A 22,110-nucleotide genomic window follows, 5' to 3' on the forward strand; every position below is an offset into this window, starting at 1 on the left:
TATAATAATTTTTTAATAATTTTTATCTATTTTTTCCCAAAATATACATAAAAATATTATCAAAAAATCTATTTTTCAGTACCTCCAATTTGTGGACATTCCTAATAAACTTCCGTTGTTTTCAGCAGAAAAACAATAATTATTCTCTATAAAAAGAATTATTTATTATATATAATATATATATAAATAGATAAAATAATTTATATTTTTTTCAAAATATACATAAAAATATGAGCAAATATTTTTTTTTTAGTGCCTCTAATTATTGGACATTCCTAATGAATTTCAATTGTTTTCAGCAGAAAAACAATAATTATTCTCTATAAAAAGAATTATTTATTATATATAATATATATAAATATAATAAATTATATTTATTATTATATATTTATCAATTTTTTTTCAAAATATACATAAAAATATGAACGAAAAAATAAATTTTTCAGTACCTCTAATTTCTGGACAGCCCTAATTAATTTCAGTTGTTTCAGCAGAAAAACAATAATTATTCTTTATAAAAAGAATTATTTATTATATATATAAATATAATAAATTATATTTATTATTATATATGATTTATCTATTTTTTCTAAAATATACATAAAAATATGAACAAAAATACTATATTTTTCAGTACCTCTCATTTTTGGACAGCCCTAATTAATTTCAGTTGTTTTCAGCAGAAAAACAATAATTATTCTCTATAAAAAGAATTATTTATTATATATAATATATATAAATATAATAAATTATATTTATTATTATATATTTATCAATTTTTTTCCAAAATATACATAAAAATATGAACGAAAAAATGAATTTTTCAGTACCTCTAATTTCTGGACAGCCCTAATTAATTTCAGTTGTTTCAGCAGAAAAACAATAATTATTCTTTATAAAAAGAATTATTTATTATATATATAAATATAATAAATTATATTTATTATTATATATGATTTATCTATTTTTTCTAAAATATACATAAAAATATGAACAAAAATACTATATTTTTCAGTACCTCTCATTTTTGGACAGCCCTAATTAATTTCAGTTGTTTCAGCAGAAAAACAATAATTATTCTCTATAAAAAGAATTATTTATTATATATTATATATATATAATAAATTATATTTCTGTAAAATATTTCTATAAATTATATATATAATTCTTATTATTATTTATTATGAATCTATTTTTTCAAAATATGCATAAAATTATGAACAAAAAATATATTTCTCCATGCAGAAACAATGCAAAATGATTATAAATGAACAAATGTAACTCCAATTCAATAGTACTTCCCTGCTTCTTTATCAATTTGCTGGCACTCGATGCTTCCATGTAAAAACATGGGGGCCTCGCCCCCCTTGCCCCCCCCCCGCCCCCCCCCAAAGGATCAGACCTTGACAGTGCTTCTGTACACAATCAGTCACTTTTAACAGCAGCGGGTGTCCGACATTGTCCTGCAGCAGTATAAGCTAGCAGCGAAGGTTTCGACTTGAATGGAGCTTAAAGGCTCACAAGAAACCCGAGACCGCCCCCCCCCCCCCGCACAACCCCCCTCCCCCTCTCATGCTTCGATGCTTTCACCTTCTTTGTCTGAGAAGATGCTCGCCCTCTTCCTCTGTCACTCCATCTTTCACTCGCCTCACAACCTGATGATTTTTAGGTTCAAACTCAACTGTCAGACGTGGTCGTCTCTCAGCCTGAAGGTTGCTGGTTCCATTCTCCGTCCTTTTGTGACCATGTCTATTAGTCAATAAAATAATATAACAATATTTTTTTGGGGGGGGTTTAACTCCACACATGTTGATTTAATCGGCAAGTGACCTTATTTGTCGCAGTCACAAGCTCTTTCCTGTCGCTTACGTGTTATCTAGCCTCCATCTGCTCTGTGCTATCTGGCTGTTAACCCCTTGACACTTGCCCGCATGTATTATATGTCGGTCGCGGAGCGTGCCAGGGCGGTAGGCGACGCTTTGTGATATATTTAGAGCGCCCTGCGATGAATGTTTTATCCGCGCCGTGTAGCCAGAACACAGCGGCGGTCATCAAACATTCATATCTGCCACTGAGATGACCTCCTTGAATATCAGCTCATCGTCAATGAATTAACATCGGGCAATTTTCAACATATTAACCTTGGCCAGGGAGGGCTGTTTCTCTGACTGGGATGATAAAGTCGTGGAAAAAGTTGCCAGATCTTCAAAAAAAGTTAAAGAACGAGGTGATCTACAAGAGAGGAGAAATATGATCTCAGGGAAGAAGTACATTTAAAACACTTTATATGCTAGGACTACATTATGCTAGCCATAGCATTTCAGTATGTGGAATCAAACTATGGGATGGATTGAGTAAGGAAATCAAACAATGCACAACGATGAGCCAATCACCTCGTACTTGGGTATGTGAAAAAAAATATAAATACAAATAATTAATAAAAAGTAATATTTTTTTTACAAATAAATAATTAATAAAATAAATATAAATATATAATATATAAGATAATAAAATAAATATAAAAATAATAATAAAAGTTAATGAAATTAAGTATTAATTTTATTTAATTGTCATTTGTAAAATAATAATAAATAATAAATTAAAATAAAATAATGAAATAAAAAATTAAGTACAAAAATAAAATTAAAATAAATTAAAATTATATTAGGAAAACAGGAAGTGAACAAATGTAACAGTTACTGATTTGTTGAATTTGAATTACAATTAAATAAAATTCAGTATTAAATTAATAAAAATTACAATTAAATAAAATTAAAATAAAACAGTAAAAAGAAATTTATTAATTAAATAAAATTAAAATAAATTAACATTATATTAGGACTGCAGGAAGTGAACAAAAAATTAATTAAAAAATAAAAATTAATACAATTAAGTAAAACAAATTAATTAAAATTAAAATAAATAAAAATTATATTGGGAAAGCAGGAAGTGAACAAATGTAACAGTTCCTGATTGCAAAAGTACCAGATGGAGGGGTAGGATTTAATAAGCTTTGCTTCTTCCTACTCCTTTTGGACATGTGGAACTGGGAACTGATTATGTGATGCATTCAATTGTAATCTGATGCATGTTCAAATGAAATTAAACCATTACCATTAATGGAATCGGGACAAGAAATCAACAAAAACGTCAAGTCCCTCTACTACCCTGTTAAAATAGCTTCGTGGCTGCAACGCTTAGCCATGAATCAGCCGAAACCCCCACGCTAAGACGCCAGTGTGCAACATTGATGAGGGTGAACCTTCGCCGTAAAGAAGAGACACAGTAAACAAAGTGTTTTCTACTCAATGTCCGCCAAGGGGACTACAGGTGTTTGTGTTTTGACTCTTGTGTGGCTTTGCCTCTCAGACACAGTTTAGCAACAGCTCAGCCGTCCTGCATTATTCACACGCAGGCGAGTCCACGGATAAGGTTACCCCGAGACCGTACAGCTGCTGCGTTCGGGTGCCCTTTGCAACACGCTCTCTGTCGGAACGAGCGTATGATGACCCGTCAAGTTAACAACAACAACAACAACAACAGCGGAAGGATGAAGTCGCAAGTAACCAGACTGAGATGCAAAAGGTTGCAGGAGGTCACGAAAGGTCTCATGGTGGATGTGGGAGCATGCAAATCCACATGACCGCTCACTATCGAATTAAAAAAAAAACAAAAAAAAACAGCTCACACCAGCGCTTGGCGTCTCCTCGCCGAAGGGGCGTCCTGACAAAGATCGCATGGCAGCCAAGATGAGGATGCACTGCAGGACTCCCGGGACACCGTGACAATGGGAGCCGCACAAAGGACTACACCGACTCTGTTACTGGCTCTTTTATTCTCTGTGTGACCCTGGGAACTTACTTACAGGAACTACAAAAACCGACAAGGACTAAGAAGTCACTGTTTTTTTCTGGATGCTAATTTTTCAAGAACTCGTGGAACCAAATGCAAGAAATCCATAAAGCAGCCAAGAAGTAAGACCGTTTCAAATTTAAGTTTTATTATTTTAAGGCTTTTGCTAAGTCTTGTCAGCATACCTTGAGTGAGCAGTCCATTTCTGGAGGTTGAGTTCACGGACCGTGGTTTGTTTCGGTGTCATTGTTCCGTATGGAAGAACCGCCATAACCACCTAATAGAAGAACACAAGAAACAACTCCAGGATGTCTTCACGCGCATCAACTTTATCGAGGGTGTCTCCGCTTTAGATCCCATCATGCCACCCAAAAAGGCTGCCCCGAAACCGGTTGCCAAGAAAGGCAACACCGAGGACGCCAAGAAGGGAGCAAAGGATGCTAAAAAGTCAGGAAAAGATGACAAGAAAGGAGCCAAGAAAGCGGAGGAGCCAGCCAAGGAGAAAAAGAAACACGGCGGTAAGAAAGGAAAAGGAAAGAAACCCGCCAGTGAGTCGGAGGAGGAGTCTGAAGAAGAAGAAGAGAAGCTGACAAGTGAGGAAGAAGACAGCGACGGAGGTGAAGAAGTCGTGGAGAAGTCAGCAGCAGACACAAATAAATCAGCGGAAACGTCAAAGGTGTCTCGTTCTCCAAGTGGTTCTTCGTTGGATGACAAGGACGAGGAGCAGGACAAAGGGAAGCCACCGTTGAAAAAAGGTTTGGGTGCAATCAACCTGAAAAAGATGACAGATGTCCAACTGAAGGGAGCCTCCAAAATCATGGCGGGGCTCGCCGTCGACGGACAAAAGCAGGATCCAACGCCGGGAAAGGAGCAGAAGACCGTGAACGTCAAGAGTCATCTCCGAGGAGCTTCCAAAGTTCTCAGCGGCCTCAAGGGGAAGTCCTCTCCGTTCAGTATTCCCGCCAAACAAAAGCAACCGGAGAAAACCAAACCAAAGAGAAGCCTGAGGAGCACATCCGCCCTGATGATCCCGCTCTCCAAGAAAAAGGACTCGACCCCCGTCGCTTCTGGCAAACCTCCTCTAAGCAACGAACTTGGGTCTAAATCCACCCCCGAGGACCAAAAGCCAGTTCTATCGGGTTCTGAACCGGACATTCCAAGCAAACCGACTACGCCTCCTCCCAAAAACACTATCGACTTATCCAGTTTACGGAAAACAAACAACATGGCGACGGAAGCCAAGGGATTGGGAGCCAAGTTCAAAGGCATGTTCGGAAAAAAGAAAACGCCATCGGCGTTCAAGACCAGAGGTTGGATGTTAGCGAGGATTGCTGCCGCAACCAACTGGTTGACACGCGGGGGCCCGGGTCCAAGGGGTCGCGGTCCACACGGGGCGTGGGCACGGCGTCATGGACGGAAACGACTTTCATTCGGGAACAGAGGAACATTGGCTGGACCGACGCATTATGACAATCAAACCCCAGATTATTTTAACGATGGCGAATATGGATCTGATGATGAAGACCACGACGGACAGCAAGAAGACTATGAATATTTTGATGATGAAGATGATAATAATGAATGGGAAAATGAGTACGGATACTATGATGAATATGGAAACTTTTATCCTGATGACGACTTTTATTATAGTAGCGATGCGGACTATGATACGTACAACTATGACGATTATGAATATTATGACGGTATTGAACATGTGGAGTATTACTATGGCGATGATGGAAAACTGTATGCCATCGTCCAGGAGCCGTTTAATCACCACGGTGATGATGTAACGGACTTCTACGATCCGTATGATTCCGAGATGTACACAAATGACTTGGATCTTAGTCCAGGTTCGAACTACGTGACGGCGGATCCTTACGGTAGTTACGATGTGTATCAAGATCAAATCCACGAATACTCAGAAGTTGGCGTTCGTACTCCGTACCAGGAACCGTACTACAATGTTGGCGTGTTGGCGCCAACAGAAACCGAAACCGCTTACAGACAGGAAGAGTTCATTGATGCTAGTTCATATCCCGAGCAGTTCAGAGTCCCCAGGCCGCAGGTTAGATTATTCGGAAAAGAAAGGATGGAGGTAGAAACTCTGCCACCACCACCTCCTCCTCCTCCATCTCCATCTCCAATGTTTCCATCTCCGTCTCCAGGGTTCGAGATGAGAAACCAGGGTGATCAGTTTTTTCCTGCAGAACCGTCCTTTCCAACTGCAATAAACCAGCAAGTCCCAGTTGGACCTGAGTACATGCGGATAGCGCCATCTCCTCAGTTGTCAGCATCTGCGTTACAGTTTACTAACAAAGTAAATAACGCTCCAAATATTAATCATAATCCATCCGTGGTAAATATGGCTCAAATGCCACCAACAGTCCAACAAACGCAGAATATTTCATTGGCGCATCCGCCATTTTATTCGCCGCTGGTCTTATCAAAGCCGACGTATGGACCTCCAGCTTCTTCATCCTCACAGAGACCAGGAATTAATTCACCAGATCACATGGAGCTACAAACACACATCCAGCCTAACCACTTCCCCCCTCACTTCCACAGGAAAGGCTTCACTTACCAAACCCCAATTGCAAGTCCAGGACTAACCTCTCCACAGGGACTACCGAGGTCTTCTCCTTCTCCACAATTCCATAGAAAAAGAGTCCCAGTTGCATCCCAAGCGCCCTTAAGAACCGTGACAGGCGGAATCAGGCTGGAAAGAGCTCAGGTTCAATCCCCGCTTCCAAGCCCAGCGGCATCACCGAGAGGATCTCTGAGGATTAGACAAGGCCGACATCCTGATCCGACATTTTCTCCCACTCCGAAAGCAGTCAATGTTCCGTCAACCAGACGTTTATTCCATAGTGGGAAACAAAGATCCGACGTCAGGCATTCATATTCTCCAACTCCGTTGTCTTCCCAAAGAGAAAGCCCTCCTCTATCCGAGAGAATGCCGTCTCCACATCAGTCTGTTGACCCCGCCTCCATCTATCATAATCCCTCCCCTTCCCAATCACGCAACACCAGTCGCCCCTTCCCGACTCGCTCCTCCACTCGCAAGTCGAGAGGTGGTATCGCAAGTCAAAGTCATGTCCCCATGGGGGCCGTGAAACCCTCCCCAGCTGACCACTACCCAAGAAGACGAAGTAGGCGCGGACCCCCTGTAACTCAACATGTAGCCCCATTCAGGTCCTCCATTCACAGTAGTCCGGGTTCTTCCTCAGGACAAGTGAAGGGTGTCGATGGAGTGCCTTTGTTATCCAGGACAGGCTCTCGGTCCCGGGATTCCAAACCACAAGCAAGTTTCCAAAGACCGATAGGTCGAGGACAGCCATTGGTTCGTATGCCCAGAACCCAGGGCTCCATTTCACTTAGACAGTCATTCAGAGCACCGCCCCCTCGACCGCAGAATCAGGGGGGCTCTTTTTCTCCCAGACCGTCGGGGAATATCGAACTGCGATATCCGCGACCATTTCAGCAGTCATCGACAGTGCCCTTATATTCAGTCTATCCGAAAAAACAGGGATTGTATCCGCAGTCCAACCAGCCTCATCGGATTACGAGTCCCCAGAATGTAGGAGCGACATCTTTTCAAAGTTCAGTACCTTACCCAATTCCCGCACCCTCACAGACTATGCATCAGTTGGACTACGCAATTAGTAATCCAGGCACATCCTCATTTCTTTCGAATTTTTCACCAAACCTGCAAGTCGTAGGCGCCCCATTTCCACCCACCCAACCCCCTTCTCATCCCGATGCCACCCAACATAAGACAACCCAACCCATGACACAAACACAGCAAGAGTTCTACCTTCAAAATCCATTGGTTAACAATGTCAAGAAAACTCCACCCCCCATATCTCCTGGGGCGATAGCGGGTGTTGTCCAGGTCAGTCAAAATTCCGTCCATCCATGTCAATCAAAGTCTGGGACGCAGGACATGCAAAGTACTTCCTACTCGTCTCCCCCGCAACCCAATGCTAATCTAAATACATCCTTTTTCTCACCCCCTCATCCGGCCGCCCCTAATGCCCCATCTATCCCGTACCCATCACATTTATCCGGTATCCGGTATCCCTATCAGCGACACCTCTCTCCCGTTGTTCACGCCTCTCCACCACATCAGACTGCCGGGGTTCAGACCTCACAAATGCAAGGATCCGTGCTTCAACTCCAAGGTGACCCCTTGACAATGACCCAAAACCCAGTTGAGACCCAGTTTACCACCGTTGGAGGTCCAAAGCAGTCACCCCCTCTGCTCTCCAATGCGATGCAGAACCCGAACTTACACCACGCCTCCTACCAACTACCCGACGGCACTATTGTCAACAGAAGCGAACCCGCGGCATCTTCTTCCGGACAATCCCTTTCCTCCCCGATGTTGTCGTCCACCTTACTTAATCCCCACTCTAAGTTATCGAACAACCGACTGACCAGTTCAGAGCCAACATCTGCTACCGGAGCTCCATCACCGATGCTTTCTTCTGCACTACTGAATCCAAAAATGAGCAAAGCTGCATACAAACTGCCCAATGGCACTTCAGTTACAAGAAATCAACCACCATCTGACACGGTACCACCATCCTCTCCCGTGCTCTCAACTGCTCTTCTAAATGATAACGTCCGAAAGGCCTCCTATCGACAACTTCAAGGTTCAATTCTAGTTAACAAGAAGGAAGGGACGCAGAATCTGGAAAATCCTGCCCAGATGCTACCTGAAGGATCATCGCTTCCACTGACGCAACCTCAAGCTTTAACATCAGGGTCCTCGGGGCCAATCCTCTCTGGTGCCTTGCTGAACACCAATATCCGCGGTGCCTCTTATAGACTCCCAAACTTATCACCGTCGAGGCAAACTGGTCCCACAGTGGCTCCATCTGTAGACCTCTCCAGCGCTCTTCACAACCAGAACGTCAGCCGCTCGACCTACCGTTTACCATCCAGCGTTTTGGTGACACGCCAGCAGTCCCCACTTCAAAAAGTTGACCTCTCCAGTGCTTTGTCGAAAAACCCAAACATCCGGGAGGCAAATTTGCGTCTACCCAATGGCAACATCATGCCTCGACTCGGTGCCCCTCGGGGCCCGGAGCCCCGCTCATTAGATCTCTCTCGTGCCCTACAGAACCCAGTCCTCCAGGGCGCGACTTACCGACTACCCTCCACATGTGCTGTGGTGTCACCCCAGGTCCAGGATTCTGACCCGGAACAACACTGGGCTCGTGACCCTGGAGTTGAAACCCTAGACCCGCGACATGATATGGATGTGTGGGGTGCAGAGAAGGTCTTACCTCATGGGACGGTACAAAACCTCAATAAGTGGTCTATGTATAAGGACGAGAAGCTACTGGACCACCATGACTTGATGGAGCAGAAAAAGAGGGGACATAATCCGGGAGTGTCTAATCTCAGCAGGGAGGGGGAACCTCAGGGTGCCTGGTTTGACAAGGTGAATGCTCCTGAATTATTTATATCTATACTCATATATTCATTCATTTTCTACTGCTTATCCTCACTAGGTGGCCAGCCAATCACAGGGCACAGATAGACAAACAACCATTCACACTCACATTCATACCTATGGACAATTTGGAGTCTCTAATTAACCTAGCATCTTTTTGGAATGTGGGAGGAAACCGGAGTACCCGGAAAAAACTCAGGGAGAACTCCACACAGATATGACCGAGGGTGGGGAAAGACAAAATAAGAAGCCAAAAAGTTACCACTTCCACACAAAATAGGAGGAGAACTCATTCATTCACTCATTTTCTACCGCTTATCCGCACGAGAGTCGCGGCGGGTGCTGGAGCCTATCCCAGCTGTCTTCTTCGGGGCGAGAAGCGGGGTACACCCTGGACTGGTGGCCAGCCAATCACAGGGCACATATAGACAAACAACCATTCACACTCACATTCATACCTATGGACAATTTGGAGTCGCTAATTAACCTAGCATGTTTTTTGGAATGTGGGAGGAAACCGGAGAAAACCCACGCATGCACGGAGAGAACATGCAAACTCCACACAGATATGACCGAGGGTGGGGAAAGACAAAATAAAGAGCCAAAAAGTTACCACTTCCACACAAAATAGGAGGAGAACTCATTCATTCACTCATTTTCTACCGCTTATCTGTACGAGAGTCGCGGCGGGTGCTGGAGCCTATCCCAGCTGTCTTCTTCGGGGCGAGAAGCGGGGTACACCCTGGACTGGTGGCCAGCCAATCACAGGGCACATATAGACAAACAACCATTCACACTCACATTCATACCTATGGACAATTTGGAGTCGCTAATTAACCTAGCATGTTTTTGGAATGTGGGAGGAAACCGGAGAAAACCCACGCATGCACAGAGAGAACATGCAAACTCCACACAGAGATGACCGAGGGTGGGGAAAGACAAAATAAGAAGCCAAAAAGTTACCACTTCCACACAAAATAGGAGGAGAACTCATTCATTCATTTTCTACCGCTTTTCCCCACGATGGTCACGGGGGTGCTGGAGCCTATCCCAGCTGTCTTCTTCAGGGCGAGAGGCGGGGTACACCCTGGACTGGTGGCCAGCCAATCACAGGGCACATATAGACAAACAACCATTCACACTCACATTCATACCTATGGACAATTTGGAGTCACCAATTAACCTAGCATGTTTTTGGAATGTGGGAGGAAACCGGAGTTCTATACTCATATATTCCAAATATTTAATTCGTATACTATATATTCATCCATACGTTAAAGGTCTCTATGATGTATCTATCGATATGATTTATCTCTGTGTATATGTGCTGTATATTTCAGATGTACTCGATCAGATGCCTGCCCACAGTGGCTCACCGAGAGCAACATGAGGAAGATGGCGTGGAAGACATGACACAACTGGAGTAATAATGGCACAACACCAATATTTATCAACTACCGTATAGATAAGAAATACTACACTTAGCTTGAATGTTACTTTACAATATACCGTATATCTTTTTGTTGTTGCTTTCTTCAGGGAAATGCATGAAGATGCTGTCCTTCACAATCTGAGGAAAAGGTTCGAACGGGAGTTCATTTACGTAAGTATGCATTCATAAGTTGTGAGATTTCAAAACATAAACTCATATTATGTTTATTTGTGCCTCTCAGACATACATAGGTAGCATTCTGGTTTCCGTCAACCCTTATAAGATGTTTAACATCTATGGGACAGACATGGTGCTGCAGTACAAGGGACACTCTCTGGGCGAGAACCCCCCGTAAGTCGTGATCTTCGTTCTGGACTATTTTCTAAACTATATTTAGAAATATTTAATGCCATTTAATGTTTTTCTTCAGACATTTATTTGCTATAGCAAACGCTGCTTATTCCAAGATGATTGATGCCAAACATAACCAGGTGATAATAATCAGGTAAGAGGCTCACTCCTATTCAGAATTCTTGACTGATTTACCAAAGAGTAAATATTAATTTTTCAAGCATAAAAAAGGGATAAATGAACTAAACAAAAGTATTCAAACACGTTTTGATATGTAGTCTTCTTCACTGGTCACTTGGGGTCAGCAGGAGGGGCTTAATGTCCAGGGGGTCGGCAACCTGCGGCTCCAGAGCCGCATGTGTCTCTTCAGCTTCTTTGTTGTGGCTCCCTTGCTTGAATATTTTTAAACACCCGAGTGAGGAAAATGCATGTTTTTGTAACAAGTTTTTTTTAAAAATCCAACTTTGTGTGAGACCATGAATGCATCATGCATCATGCTTATGTAATGTTTACTTTTTTTTCAGTGGGGAGAGCGGTTCTGGGAAAACAGAGGCCACCAAACTAGTCCTTCGCTACCTTGTAGCTTTACATCACACAAGTAATCTCGCCCAACAGGTGTGCAACCCGCTGTCACACACACACACACACACACACACACACACACACGTCCTTATATTAATAATGACAAATGTCAATGTGTGTTTTTTCCTTCCTGTCTGGGTGCAGATTGAGGTAGTGAGGATCCTTTGCTGTGTACATTATCATCATACTCATCTTTCAGTAGCCTTGTTGTGTTTTTGCTGTGTTGTAGCATCATGCATTAGCACAAAAATAATATTAATATGCATTTTTTAATGTATTCATTGATGTTGACGTGTTTGAATGGCCGCTAGATACTTGAGGCCGCTCCTCTGCTGGAGTCTTTTGGAAATGCCAAAACTGTACGCAACGATAACTCCAGTCGCTTCGGGAAACACATGGAAGTCTTTCTGGAGGAGTGAGTATGAAACGTAATAAAAAAAAAAAAAAATGTTGCTTCAAGCTCAGCTTTACTTGGTTAAAACTGCGCTTTCGCCTTTCTTAGCGGTGTGATCAACGGTGCCATAACGTCTCAGTATCTTCTGGAAAAGTCTCGCATCGTCTTCCAGGTGATTCATTCAGGCGCATATTTGATATGACTTCATTTCATACCCTGTTTATGAAATGTATTGTCCCGTCAGGCCAAAGATGAGAGGAACTATCACATATTCTACGAGATGCTGGCAGGTCTTCCGTCACAGCAGAAGCAGACCTTCTACCTTCAGGAGGCGGAGACCTACTATTATCTCAACCAGGTGGGCAGCACTCTGGAGCGACATCTGGAGATCTTTCTCAGACTTAACCCAAGGTTCTTAACCCACTTAGGGAGGGGATTGTGGGATCGCAGGAAAAGATGATGCAGAAGACTTCCAGCGTCTGCTCGCCGCCATGGAGATTCTTCATTTCAGTGCAGACGACCAGTCGGCCATCTTTAGAGTTCTGTCTTCCATACTGCATCTGGGCAACGTTTACTTTCAGAAATATCAGGTACTACTTGATGTTTGCTAAATACAAGGATGAAGAGTCTTGAACCAGTCATGATGTGCTATATATATCACTATATTGACACTTACTATGGTACCCATTATGTCATTGGATGCTCATATCACCTCATACTTAGGTACCTGACAAAAAAAAATGTAAAAATACATAAATAAATTTAAAACATTTCATCAAATTAAGTACAAAAAATAAAAATAAATTAAAATTTTATTAGGAAAACAGGAAGTGAACAAATGTAACAGTTACAGTGATTTGTTGAATTTGAATTACAATTAAATAAAATTAAGTATTAAATTAATAAAAATTACAATTAAATAAAATTAAAATAAAACAGTAAAAAGAAATTTATTAATTAAATAAAATTAAAATAAATTAAAATTATATTAGGAAAGCAGGAAGTGAACAAAAAATAAATTAAACAATAAACATTAATAAAATTAAGTAAAAAAAATATTAATTAAAATTAAAATAAATTAAAATTATATTAGGAAAGCAGGAAGTGAACAAATCTAACAGTTCCTGATTGTAAAAGTACCAGATGGAGGGGTAGGATTTAATAAGCTTTGCTTCTTCCTACTCCTTTTGGACATGTGGAACTGTGAACTGATTATGGGATGGCACTCAATTGTAATCTGATGCATGTTCAAATGAAATTAAACCATTACCATTACCACGGGGATCTGTACCTAATGATTTGACTCTTCTTGCTGCACTGCAGGCCGACGGCCAGGAGGTGGCGACAGTGGTGAGCGCCCAGGAGATCAGGGTGGTCGCTGAGCTGTTGCAGATCTCTCCGGAAGGCCTTCAGAAAGCCATCACCTACAAAGTCACGGTCAGTGTTGCTGTGTGTGTGTGTGTGTGTGCGTGTCGCCATTTTGCCAAATAATGTTCTCATGCAATGTTGGCTCCCATTGCACCACCGATTGCACCGAGTGTTCTCCTCCTTGGCTCTGCGTGCTCCTCTACCTTCTCATGTAAAGTATCTGACCTCTGACCACTTAGTCTTACGTTATTCATTCACTCATTCACTGTGGTAATTCACTCTGGTAACTAAATCACTGTGGAATCACAGAGCCGTTGCATGTTAACTACTCATTATGTAACTGTAGTGACACTCTATTACTACACACACACACACACACACATAAGAGGAAGCGCTTGTACAGTGTGGGTTGTTTACTGTAATGCGCCGCACTTTTTGGATCTGGTTAATGGCTGCAATGGAACAAACCTGTGATTTATTTTTTTTCTTAGTTTGTTACTCAAAATTACACAAAAATTAATTAATACATTGATATCCACTTATCTTTAATGTAAAGGCTGAAACCGAGATCACTCAAACCATTGGTGATTCCCATTAAGTAGCTCTTTTTATATCTTTTGAATGCACAGAAGACTCAGATAAGGATTATGATGACTCCCATTACGTACATTCTTAGCAGCCTCTTTTTTTTTTTAGCTCTTTTTATATCTTTTGAATGCACAAAAGACTCAGATAAAGATTATGGCTATTTTTTTTATTAATTTATTTATTTAAAAAAATTTTTTTTTATTAAATTAATTTATATTATTTTATTATAAAGGGCTGCACAGCGGTCGTGTGGTTAGCGCGCAGACCTCACAGCTAGAAGACCCGGGTTAAATTCCACCCTCGGCCATCTCTGTGTGGAGTTTGCATGTTCTTCCCGTGCATGCACCAACTCTGTATGGTGACCTTGAGGGTCCTGTATTATTAATATGTATTAATATGTCCTGTATTATTAATGTATTATTATTAATAATAATAATATTAAAGAGCAAATTTTTTGAGTGTGAATGGTTGTTTGTCTATATGTGCCCTGTGATTGGCTGGCCACCAGTCCAGGGTGTACCCCGCCTCTCGTCCCGAAGAAGACAGCTGGGATAGGCTCCAGCACCCGCTGTGACCCTCGTTAGGATAAGCGGTAGAAAATGAATGAATGAATGAATCATTGGTTTAACGTAAGGCTGCACGGTGGTAGAGTGGTTAGCGCTCAGCTAGGAGACCCTCGTGATGATAAGCGGTAGAAAATGAATGAATGAATGAATGAATGGTTTAAAGTACTGTACCTACTCTGTACATACTGTATGTACATGGTGTGGACGTGACTTTCCAGTCATGACAACCTTCTGTCTTCTTCACAGGAGACGATGAGGGACAAGATTTACACCCCACTGACTGTGGAAAGCGCTGTAGATGCCAGGTTATATACACCATTTTGTGTTTTTGCGTTCCAATTAACTCACGTCATTCGGTCACCAACTAAAATGAGCATCAGTGACCCCTATCTTCTGTCTGATTGGTTGAATCCGTTTCTACCATCCTGCCTGCAGAGATGCTGTTGCCAAGATCTTGTACTCGCTGCTCTTTCACTGGTTAACGGAGAGGATCAACACTCAGGTGTATCCTCACCAACACACCCTCTCCATCTCCATCCTGGACATTTACGGTTTTGAGGTAGCACTTTGTCGTAGTACTTTGTAGTACTGCAACTTTTCCTCAATGCGTGTGTGTGTGTTTGTGTGTCACGACAGGATCTAACATACAACAGCTTTGAGCAACTCTGCATCAACTACGCCAACGAGTACCTGCAGTTCTTCTTTAATAAGATCATTTTCAGGGAGGAACAGGTGAGCCGTTTGCATCGGTTTATTAAAAGTATACTTCAATGATTACTTCTATGATCCCAATACAGGAGGAGTACAGCAGGGAGCAAATACCCTGGCAGGATATTCTGTTCAATGACAACCAGCCCTGCATCGATCTCATCGCCGCAAAGCCTCATGGGATACTGAGAATTCTGGATGACCAGTGCTGCTTCCCACAGGTTAGCGAAACACTGCTAGCATATTTGCTAACCATTTCCTATTCTATGTTCCATGGACTGGACTGCTGGCCAGCCAATCACAGGGCACATATAGTCAAACAACCATGCACACTCACATTCATACCTATGGACAATTTGGAGTCGCTAATTAAACTAGCATGTTTTTTGGAATGTGGGAGGAAACCGGAGTACCCGGAGAAAACCCACACATGCACGGGGAGAACATGCAAACTCCACACAGAGATGATCAAGGGTGGGGAAAGACAAAATAAGAAGCCAAAAAGTTACCACTTCCACACAAAATAGGAGGAGAACTCATTCATTCATTCATTTTGTACCGCTTATCTTCACGAGGGTCACAGGGGGTGCTGGAGCCTATCCCAGCTGTCTTCTTAAGGCGAGAGGCGGTGTACACCCTGGACTGGTGGCCAGCCAATCACAGGGCACATATAGACAAACAACCATTCACACTCACAATTTGGAGTCGCCAATTAACCTAGCATGTTTTTTGGAATGTGGGAGGAAACCGGAGTACCCGGAGAAAACCCACGCATGCACGGGGAGAACATGCAAACTCCACACAGAGTTGGAATTGAACCCCGGTCTCCGAGCTGTGAGGTCTGCGCGCTAACCACTCGACCACCGTGCAGCCCTACTGCAGGGATGCCTTTTTAAAAATGTATAGGATTAAATGAGTGTACACGTGTACATTTCCAATGATAATCACCTTACCTGCCAACAGGCGACGGATCACACTTTTCTGCAAAAGTGTCACTATCACCACGGCAACAACCCACTGTACGTGAAGCCAAAGATGCCCCTCCCCGAGTTCAGCATCAAGCATTTTGCTGGACGTGTCAGCTATCAGGTATATTAGGTACTATTAGGTTCCACCCACAATGATGTGTACCAGGGGGGCCTTCTCTCTAACAACGCAGGTGTACAAGTTCCTGGATAAAAACTACGACCAGGTCCGTCAAGATGTCCTGGACTTGTTCATTCAGAGCAGGAACAAGGTGAGGAGCATGTTTTTGATGAACGTTACCCACGCGGGAACTCACTCATATTTGTCACGCCTGTCCAGATGGTGTCGAATCTTTTCCTGGATCACGCAGGGGTCACGGGTCATCATAAAGGAGGTCACACGCGCAACAGCAGCACCGTCACCAGGAAGTATCAAGCATCCACCGTCAGCAGCAAGTTCCAGCAGTCGCTGCTCGAGCTGGTGGACAAGATGGAGAGGTGCATGAATCAAGAATGGCGGCAATCATATTTCATGCTCATTTGTGTCACTTTTCTTCCTCCATATCAGGTGCAACCCCTTTTTTGTGCGCTGCATTAAGCCAAATAACACAAAGGTAGTTCAAACATGGCCTGCTAATGCCACATTGTATGCTGCCATGCATCACAAGTTGTGTTCACAGCATCCAGGTGCGTTTGAGGACGACTTGGTCAAAGGTCAGCTGAGACACTCGGGTATCATGGAGACCATCAGGATCCGTAAAGAAGGATACCCTGTCAGGATGCCATTCTCTGTCTTCCTGTTTAGGTAAAACACGCTTTTATCTGGTTATTTCTGTTCAAAAGATACTCAACCAAACCTAATTAATAATGATCGCTATTTGCAACTACTGTACGTCCAATTTTCACTGTATTTTAAAAACAGAAAATCAATGACCAGACATAATTATGAGCTCCAAATGTACTGAAAATGTAAATAAAACTAAAAGATGCCACACGTCTGAAAATATATTTGCCCGTCACTAGTCTCTAGTGGCAAAACAGTGGAATGACACTTTAACTGCGTTGACCAGCAATGAGGGGTTGCGTTAAAAACACCACGTAATTTAATGTTCTGAGTGTATTGTTTGGGATTTTGGAGCTTAAATAAGTGCAGCAAATTGTACTTTAAAAATTAAAATATACGAAGTGAGTGGGGAAGAATATCCATCTATTCTTTTTCTTGGTCTTCTTGCATATTTAGACGATATGGTAGGAGTTCCGAGTGTCCCTGAATGCACCTCGCACGAGTGTGGTGAGAATAAGTGTTTGTTGGTTGGAGATAAATATACGGTGATAAAAGAGCGTCAAATTGTGGTTCCGTTCACCATCAAAACAAACATGCGCAGGTTATCATGCGTTATTAGCATGCGCTAATTGTTTTTGAAAGCCCTATTAAGTATATTATACAGTATCGTCGCTGGGAAACACTTCCTGGTTCCCAGCGTGCTTTGCGCCACCGTCGATGTAATTAGCGCTTCAGTTTGTAGTTTTAAGTCGCATAGTTGTTCGTTGTCGTTCTGCTCAACTAGCGAGAGTGTCTTGTCTGTTTTTATTTTTCTGTTGCGTTATGTTGGCTATGTTTATGGCTGTGTTGTGTGTCGAATGCTAGCTTGCGTGGGTCATCATGATGCGCATGCGCTAATTGTTTTTGAATGCCCCATTAAGTATACTATACTGTTGCGTCGCCGGGGAACACTTCCTGGTTCCCAGCGTGCTTTGCGGCACCTGTTTTTATTTGTCTGTTGCGTTATGTTGGCTATGTTTATGGCTGTGTTGTGTGTCGAATGCTAGCTTTCTTCTTCCGCTTTTTAAATAAAGTTTCAAGGTCCTTGAGCGCCACAATACTTTTTGCACGCGTTTCAGTTAATGACTCAGCATTTTAACATGATATAAGTGGTATAATAGTGACAGTTAAATATATTTGTGTCAAATTCACACAAAAAAATGCATGGTTTTAAATGCCAAACGGTGCATTTTTTGTTTAGTGGCGTCCGCATGGCATTTCCAAATGAATGAACGCATCCTATTACTTCTGTGTGTCATCAGATACAAATCCCTGGTGGGAATTCAGCATCTTCCAGCAGCAAATGGAGCCAATTGCGTGACGCTACTGGGTAAACTGTGTCCTCTCACACCAGGAGACTACCATGTGGGGGTCACAAAGGTCAGTTGTGAGACTCTTTTATGACATTCTACTTCATTTTGAGGCCCGCTAACATATACTACGTCATTGCAGTTGTTTGTGAAGGAGGCCATCTACCAGTTGCTGGAGTGCAAGCGCGAGCGCAGCCGCCAGCTTGCGGCGCTCACCCTGCAGCGTTACGCTCGCATGTACTTTGTCAGGAAACGCTACGTGGACTTACGCGACGTGATCATCAGGCTGCAGGCGCATTGCAGAGGCTTTCTCACAAGGTGGGCTGCTGAAAACACAGCTATTATTTCACAGTCCCGTTATAATGTGTTTACAAGCCAAATCTGTTTGTGGTGGGCCGCCACAGATCTATAAAGCGCTGATTCTTGTGTTCCATCCTTCAGACGGCACTACGTGAAAATGAGAAGCAGCCTGGTTCGTTTCCGATCCCTCGTTCACTTGTACGTCAGCCGTAAACGATACGTCAAGGTATCCGACATATATATGTATCGCAATGGTTGTGCTTTTCAACTCTCTACACATCGATGATTGTTGTCATCTCCCCGCAGATGAGGGTGGCGGCCCAGAGAAAAGCCGAGGAGGAAATGAAGAAGAGAGAGATGGTACGTTCACATTCCTCCACACGCTATTGCACCTTCTGAGATGACAATTAAGCCGAGTGTCACCGTTCTATTAGGATCTGATGAAGAGGGAGGTGGTGAATGTTACACACTTGGTGATCCCGGCGGAGCTCGGTACTCTCCTTCAAGCAGCGGCAGGTCTGTATGCTGTATACTGTATGCTGTGTGTACTTAGGACTTTATTATACTTACATACGACCGGTATCTTATTGTCTCTCAGTCAGGAGAGAGTTGCACTACGACTGCTTGGCTTTGCTCCAGGCTCCTCATATCCAGGAGTCCTCCTCCAGTCAACTCACTCTGCCTCTGGACATCAACAATTACCCTTTCTACCGCTACGTGCTGAGCTACTTCAGAGTACGTTTATTCTATTTCACTTGCGTAAAACAGTGGTTCTCAAAACAAAAATCGTACATAACAAATGATCTAAGCCTGATCAAATAGGCCAACGCAACACGCTCAGACAGCAGGTCATCAGAACTTGCAGTGTGACTGGAACCCGCAAGGCATGCTGGGCAACCTTGCGGTAGCTACTCCATATGCTACTCAGTCGCTCGGACGGCCAAACCAGTTGACAACCACGCAGAATGCAGAATAACGTAGAATATTATACATATTTTTTCTGCAGTTTTGTAGTTTTATTTTATTAGGGGCGGCACGGCGGACGAGTGGTTAGCGCGCACACCTCACAGCTAGGAGACCAGGGTTCAATTCTACATGCAAACTCCACACAGAGATGACCGAGGGTGGGGAAAGACAAAATAAGAAGCCAAAAGGGTACCACTTCCACACAAAATAGGAGGAGAACTCATTCATTCATTCATTTTCTACCGTTCATCCTCACGAGGGTCGCGGCTGGTGCTGGAGCCTATCCCAGCTGTCTTCTTCGGGCGAGAGGCGCGGTACACCCTGGACTGGTGGCCAGCCAATCACAGGGCACATATAGACAAACAACCATTCACACTCACATTCATACCTATGGACAATTTGGAGTCGCCAATTAACCTAGCATGTTTTTGGAATGGGGGAGAAAACCCACGGATGCACGGGGAGAACATGCAAACTCCACACAGAGATGGCCGAGGGTGGAATTGAACCCACGTCTCCTAGCTGTGAGGTCTGCCCGCTAACCACTTGACCGCCATACCATGGTGAGGTTATCACTTCTTATAACAGAATGGGAGATATACAGTATTACGTTCCATGCAGCACACCAATTCACGCATGTGCATGTGCCTTGCTCATGGGCACCTCTCACTAGCTTCTAGTTGTGAGTTTAAATGTATATATATATTTTTAACATTTTATGCCTTCCTGAAAGATTTTGTAATTCCATTTCTTGTGGTAGGAACCCAAGTTTGGTATGCTAACGGCACCCTTGGAGACGCCTCTCACCTGCGTGGATGAGGACCTGAAGGGAGAAGCTCTGCAGCTTTTCAACATGGTAGGTAAACATTAATAATAATAATAACGGGACAAAACACGAGCATCACTTGACTCCTGTCACCTTGTTATACAGATATTACGCTTCATGGGCGACCCGCACCTGAATGGCGCACAGGAGAACATGTTTGGCAATTACATCATCCAGAGAGGTCTGTCATGTCCCGGGTTACGGGATGAGATCCTGGCTCAGGTTGTCAACCAGGTGTGGAGGAACGTCAACGCTGACAATGCGGAGAGAGGCTGGCTGCTGTTGCTTGCATGCGTGTGCAGCTTTGCTCCGTCGCCACAGATGGACAGATATCTGCTCAAGTAGGAACGCACAAAAATAATATTTTCGGTGCAATTTACATATTCTAGTGTAACTTTCCTTTTTTAGGTTTGTTTCTGACCACTCCCCTGTTGGTTGCCAAGCGTTACTGCAACACAGACTCATCCAAGCCAATGAGAAGATGCAGCTGAGCCCAGGCCCGGCCTCGGAGGCAGCACGAACCTATCCGCTGTCTTTGCTGGAGTGGACGGCTAACAGGAAAAAAGCTAACATGGTGTTACATCTGCATTGTTTTGATGGTAAAGCTAATACTTTATAATTGAGGTAATAACTGACGTACTCCCTCAGGTATTGCCTTTTCCAAGAAATAATTCATAAATTATCGCTTGTTTGTGGTTTAAAACAAGTTAAAAATGCAGAAATTAAGTAGTTTCAAGCATAAAATGGCTAAATTAACTAAAATACAAATACAAGGCAGAAGAAACATTGTACTTGTGAATAATAGTATCCTACATTGACCACTAGGTGTCGCCAGAACGAGCAATGTGATTGCCAGAACATTATTCTGTTCATTCATTCATTCATTTTCTACCGCTTTTTCCTCACGAGGGTCGCGGGGGTGCTGGAGCCTATCCCAGCTGTCTTTTGGGCGAGAGGCGGGGTACACCCTGGACTGGTGGCCGGCCAATCGCAGGGCACATATAGACAAACAACCATTCACACTCACATTCATACCTATGGACAATTTGGAGTCGCTAATTAACCTAGCATGTTTTTGGAATCTGGGAGGAAACCGGAATACCCGGAGAAAATTTGCTCTTTATTATTATTATTAATAAATAATAATAATATTAAAATGTGAGGTGCTGTGTACCAAAACCTGCTGGTGTGGCATTTAATTTTATAATATAAAAAAATATTATTAATAATAATAATAATACATTTTTTATAGGTGCCTTTCAGGGCACTCAAGGTCACCATACAGAGTTGTTAAAATAAATAAAACAGTTAAAATTACACACGTACATATATAAAACACATTCTTATTACTACTAATACTACTAAAATATTGCGTTTATTCATATTGAATCCTACTTCATGTAAATTCACTTATCACGATCGGGTCTGGAACCAATTAACCACAATAAATGAGGGATCACTGTACTTTCATATTTATGTTATTACTGACTCAACCTTTAATAGAACAAGTCAAATGATTTATTTCCTTGCAGGCGTGTCCTTCCTGTGCCCGGTCCACTCCTGGACCAGCGGTGAGGATTTAGGAGGCGATGTTCTTCGCCACAGGTGCTACTAT

The 22,110-nt window shown here is 42.7% G+C and overlaps 1 protein-coding gene across 1 annotated transcript in view; it reads left to right on the plus strand.

The window, feature by feature from the left end:
- Positions 1-22,110, plus strand: part of myo15aa (myosin XVAa) — a 48,263-nt gene that overhangs the window by 4,270 nt on the left and 21,883 nt on the right. Inside the window, exons 3-31 of the mRNA XM_058050348.2 lie at positions 10,657-10,739; positions 10,856-10,919; positions 10,990-11,099; positions 11,179-11,253; positions 11,624-11,714; positions 11,993-12,096; positions 12,184-12,247; positions 12,320-12,433; positions 12,504-12,665; positions 13,399-13,512; positions 14,844-14,902; positions 15,033-15,156; positions 15,234-15,329; positions 15,395-15,526; positions 16,269-16,394; positions 16,465-16,542; positions 16,611-16,768; positions 16,839-16,884; positions 16,951-17,075; positions 18,356-18,473; positions 18,546-18,721; positions 18,845-18,929; positions 19,010-19,063; positions 19,138-19,219; positions 19,302-19,438; positions 20,430-20,525; positions 20,601-20,836; positions 20,904-21,094; positions 22,028-22,100. Coding sequence (XP_057906331.2) covers positions 10,657-10,739; positions 10,856-10,919; positions 10,990-11,099; positions 11,179-11,253; positions 11,624-11,714; positions 11,993-12,096; positions 12,184-12,247; positions 12,320-12,433; positions 12,504-12,665; positions 13,399-13,512; positions 14,844-14,902; positions 15,033-15,156; positions 15,234-15,329; positions 15,395-15,526; positions 16,269-16,394; positions 16,465-16,542; positions 16,611-16,768; positions 16,839-16,884; positions 16,951-17,075; positions 18,356-18,473; positions 18,546-18,721; positions 18,845-18,929; positions 19,010-19,063; positions 19,138-19,219; positions 19,302-19,438; positions 20,430-20,525; positions 20,601-20,836; positions 20,904-21,094; positions 22,028-22,100 — 3,173 coding nt within the window. The remainder of the gene's footprint in view (positions 1-10,656; positions 10,740-10,855; positions 10,920-10,989; positions 11,100-11,178; positions 11,254-11,623; positions 11,715-11,992; positions 12,097-12,183; positions 12,248-12,319; positions 12,434-12,503; positions 12,666-13,398; positions 13,513-14,843; positions 14,903-15,032; positions 15,157-15,233; positions 15,330-15,394; positions 15,527-16,268; positions 16,395-16,464; positions 16,543-16,610; positions 16,769-16,838; positions 16,885-16,950; positions 17,076-18,355; positions 18,474-18,545; positions 18,722-18,844; positions 18,930-19,009; positions 19,064-19,137; positions 19,220-19,301; positions 19,439-20,429; positions 20,526-20,600; positions 20,837-20,903; positions 21,095-22,027; positions 22,101-22,110) is intronic.

Source organism: Doryrhamphus excisus, linkage group LG16 (assembly GCF_037039965.1).
Source record: "Doryrhamphus excisus strain RoL-2023G ecotype Guam linkage group LG16, RoL_Dexc_Guam_v1.1, whole genome shotgun sequence".
NCBI classification, from domain to species: domain Eukaryota; kingdom Metazoa; phylum Chordata; class Actinopteri; order Syngnathiformes; family Syngnathidae; genus Doryrhamphus; species Doryrhamphus excisus.